General features: G+C 44.6%; 1 protein-coding gene across 1 annotated transcript; it reads left to right on the top strand.

Moving 5' to 3' along the window:
* The first annotated feature begins 1089 nt into the window (after positions 1–1089).
* Positions 1090–1854, top strand: LOC149228176 (uncharacterized). Its single transcript, XM_089380695.1, has one exon. The coding sequence runs from the start codon at positions 1090–1092 to the stop codon at positions 1852–1854; it is 765 nt and encodes a 254-aa protein (XP_089236821.1).
* Positions 1855–2658: the final 804 nt, after the last annotated feature.

The following is a 2658-nucleotide window of genomic DNA, read 5'->3' as shown; positions in this document are numbered from 1 at the left end:
GTCATGGACATCACCAAGAGCCATTGAATCGTGGGTGTAACGCAACTGGAGACCATTGGTTTCAGAAGGAATAAAATGCCACTTTGTCGGTAAGGGTTATTTCATTTTCATTTTTTACCGCATTGAAGATCAGAACCTCATCTTTAGAAACGGGCCATACTTTATGGATCCCCAGGGTCTGTACCTGAACAAATGGACACCGAACTTTCACCCAACCCAAGATGTGCCCTCCACTATCCCTGTCTGGGTACGCCTCCCTCATTTACCCTTGCACTATTGGAGTCCGAATTCTTTATAATCCATTGGAAACACCCTTGGAAAATACATTGACAGAGTAGACAGGAAGGGACAATACTCTTGTGCCAGAATATGTGTCAAGGTTGATCTGGAAGTTGGGCTTCCAGAAGCCATAAAAATAACAGCGGCAGAATGGTCTCACGTGCAAGAACTAGGTTACAAGCAACTGCCTTTCAAGTGCAGGCATTGCCATGGATACAGGCACTTTGCAAGAAACTATAAAAAGAAAATTGAGGAAGAAGCAGAGAAGATGAAAGAAGATCAATGGACAATAGTGCAGAATACGGCCTCCTCAAAGCATCCCAGCAAGCCAAGAAGGAAAGGGGCTAAAGTGGGACCCATTGTGCCATCCACAGAGCTACATCCGGAAGGGGCAGCACCCCCTAGAACAAATCTTCCCTCAAATTCCTTCGCAACTCTTAGCACACAGGAAAAATCCCCTGTTATAGCAAGTGACGTAGAACAACAGGTCAATCCCTCATTAAACAGGGAAGGAAATGTAGGGGCTCCCCCTACTCAAGCTGACGAGTCCCCATTAAGAGGATATTGGTCACCCTCTTATGTAGACATGACAAGAAAGAAGCCCCCGGAATTGTTAGGCTCATCAAAAGAGGAGACATTTGAAAGGCCCTTGAAGCCAGAAAGGAGGAAATCCCTCAAGGAAGCAAGAGAGGAAGAAGCAAAGAGGCAAAAAATGCAAGGAAGTCAGTCCACTCTAGAAATGTCCATTGGTCGAAAGACCAGAGCACGGCCACCAAAGGGAGGCCTCTCCTCCACTACCCCAAATAAATAATGTGTATAGTCTCTTGGAACAGTAGAGGCTTGGGGAATCCCACGAAGGTTGCAGTTATTAAAGATCTCATGAAAATAGAATCCCCAGAGATCCTCATGCTCCAAGAGACAAAAATCGAAGTGGAAGCCCTTCTAGATTTAAGCAGAATGAATTGGAAGTTTAAAGCGGGGATGGTCGTAAGTGCAAGGGGCACCTCAGGAGGAATTGCCACGGTCCGGATGGAGGAATTGTTCCAGCTAGAAAGCTTCTTCGAGACTCAACATTGGATTTACACTGAGCTTCGAAATAAAGCAAGTAAACTCACTTTTGCCCTATTTAATCTTTATGTTCCTATTCTTTACCTCGAGAAGAAAGAGTGTTGGCAAACACTTCTCGATTTTGTAGACAACAAATCTCCCATGAACATTGTCATCACAGGAGATCTAAACATCGTTCTTGACCCAAAAGAAGAAAGAGGGGGCAACAATAGCAGAGATCCAATGCTTCCCCTTGTGGAGGACATAATTCAACAGTGGGATCTTCTGGATCTTAAACCTAGGAAGGGGTTATACACTTGGACCAACAACAGAACAGGGGCAGCCCATATCTTAGCCCGGCTCAACAGATTCCTAGTGCAGAGCACTCTTTTGATGTATAAGAGAATAGTGTCATCAACAATCCTTCCAAAGCTCACCTCGGACCATAAACCCATCCTCTTACAACTGGATGAGGAAGAAAACCTGGGGCCTATACCATTCCGCTTCAGCCCTTTGTGGGTTGAGTAGGATGGATTTATGGAAGTTGTTGCCAAGGCTTGGTCCACCATGGTCACCGGGTCACCCAATTATGTTTGGGAGCAAAAATTGAAAGCAACCAAAGCAGCTCTGAAATATTGGGTCAAAACGCCTCCCAACACCTTCACCACATATAGAAAAGAAGTTGTCCAACATTTAGCAGAATTACAGTTGGAGATGGAGGGAAAAGACATAACCACGCAAGAATTGGAGAAAGAACAAGTTGCCCAACTTGCTTCTTTCAGATCCTTTAGAAAAGAAGAAGAATTTTGGTGGCTTAAGTCCCATAGCCTATGGTTGAAAGCTGGTGACCGAAACATGGCCTTCTTCCACCGGCAGTTTTGAGCTCGCCTCTCCCGGAATCACATTTCAGAAATCACCTCAACTGATGGGATAGTCGCCAAAGGTTTTTCCCAAGTTAAAAAAGTTGTTGGAACTCACTTTCAACGGTTATGTGCAAAGGATGGAACAGGAGATGAGGCGATCTCCAATGACTTCCTCTCCCAAATCCCTTCCTTGGTTAATGAGGAGAATAACTCAAATCTTATGAAGCCCTTCACTAAGGAGGAAATCAGTAATGTAATTTGGGACATGGAGCCTGACAAAGCCCTAGGCCCCGATGGTTTCTCAGCACATTTCTATAGAGCATGATGGACAATCATCAAATCTAACCTTCTAAGAATGGCAAAGGATTTTCAGAAAAAGGCAAAAGTGGGAGGCAGAACCAAATCCACCTTTCTTGCCTTGATACCCAAAGAAGTGAATCCGGCTACCTTTGACATATTTAGACCCATT

This window comes from Pinus tabuliformis, chromosome J, assembly GCF_031772625.1.
Source record: "Pinus tabuliformis cultivar Carrire ecotype Pingquan chromosome J, CPIR1, whole genome shotgun sequence".
Lineage (NCBI taxonomy): Eukaryota > Viridiplantae > Streptophyta > Pinopsida > Pinales > Pinaceae > Pinus > Pinus tabuliformis.
This window is presented reverse-complemented; position numbering and strand designations above follow the sequence as displayed.

Coding starts and splice junctions, on each gene's coding strand:
- LOC149228176 (XM_089380695.1), top strand. CDS start 1,090: ATGTGTATAGTCTCTTGGAACAGTAGAGGCTTGGGGAATCCCACGAAG.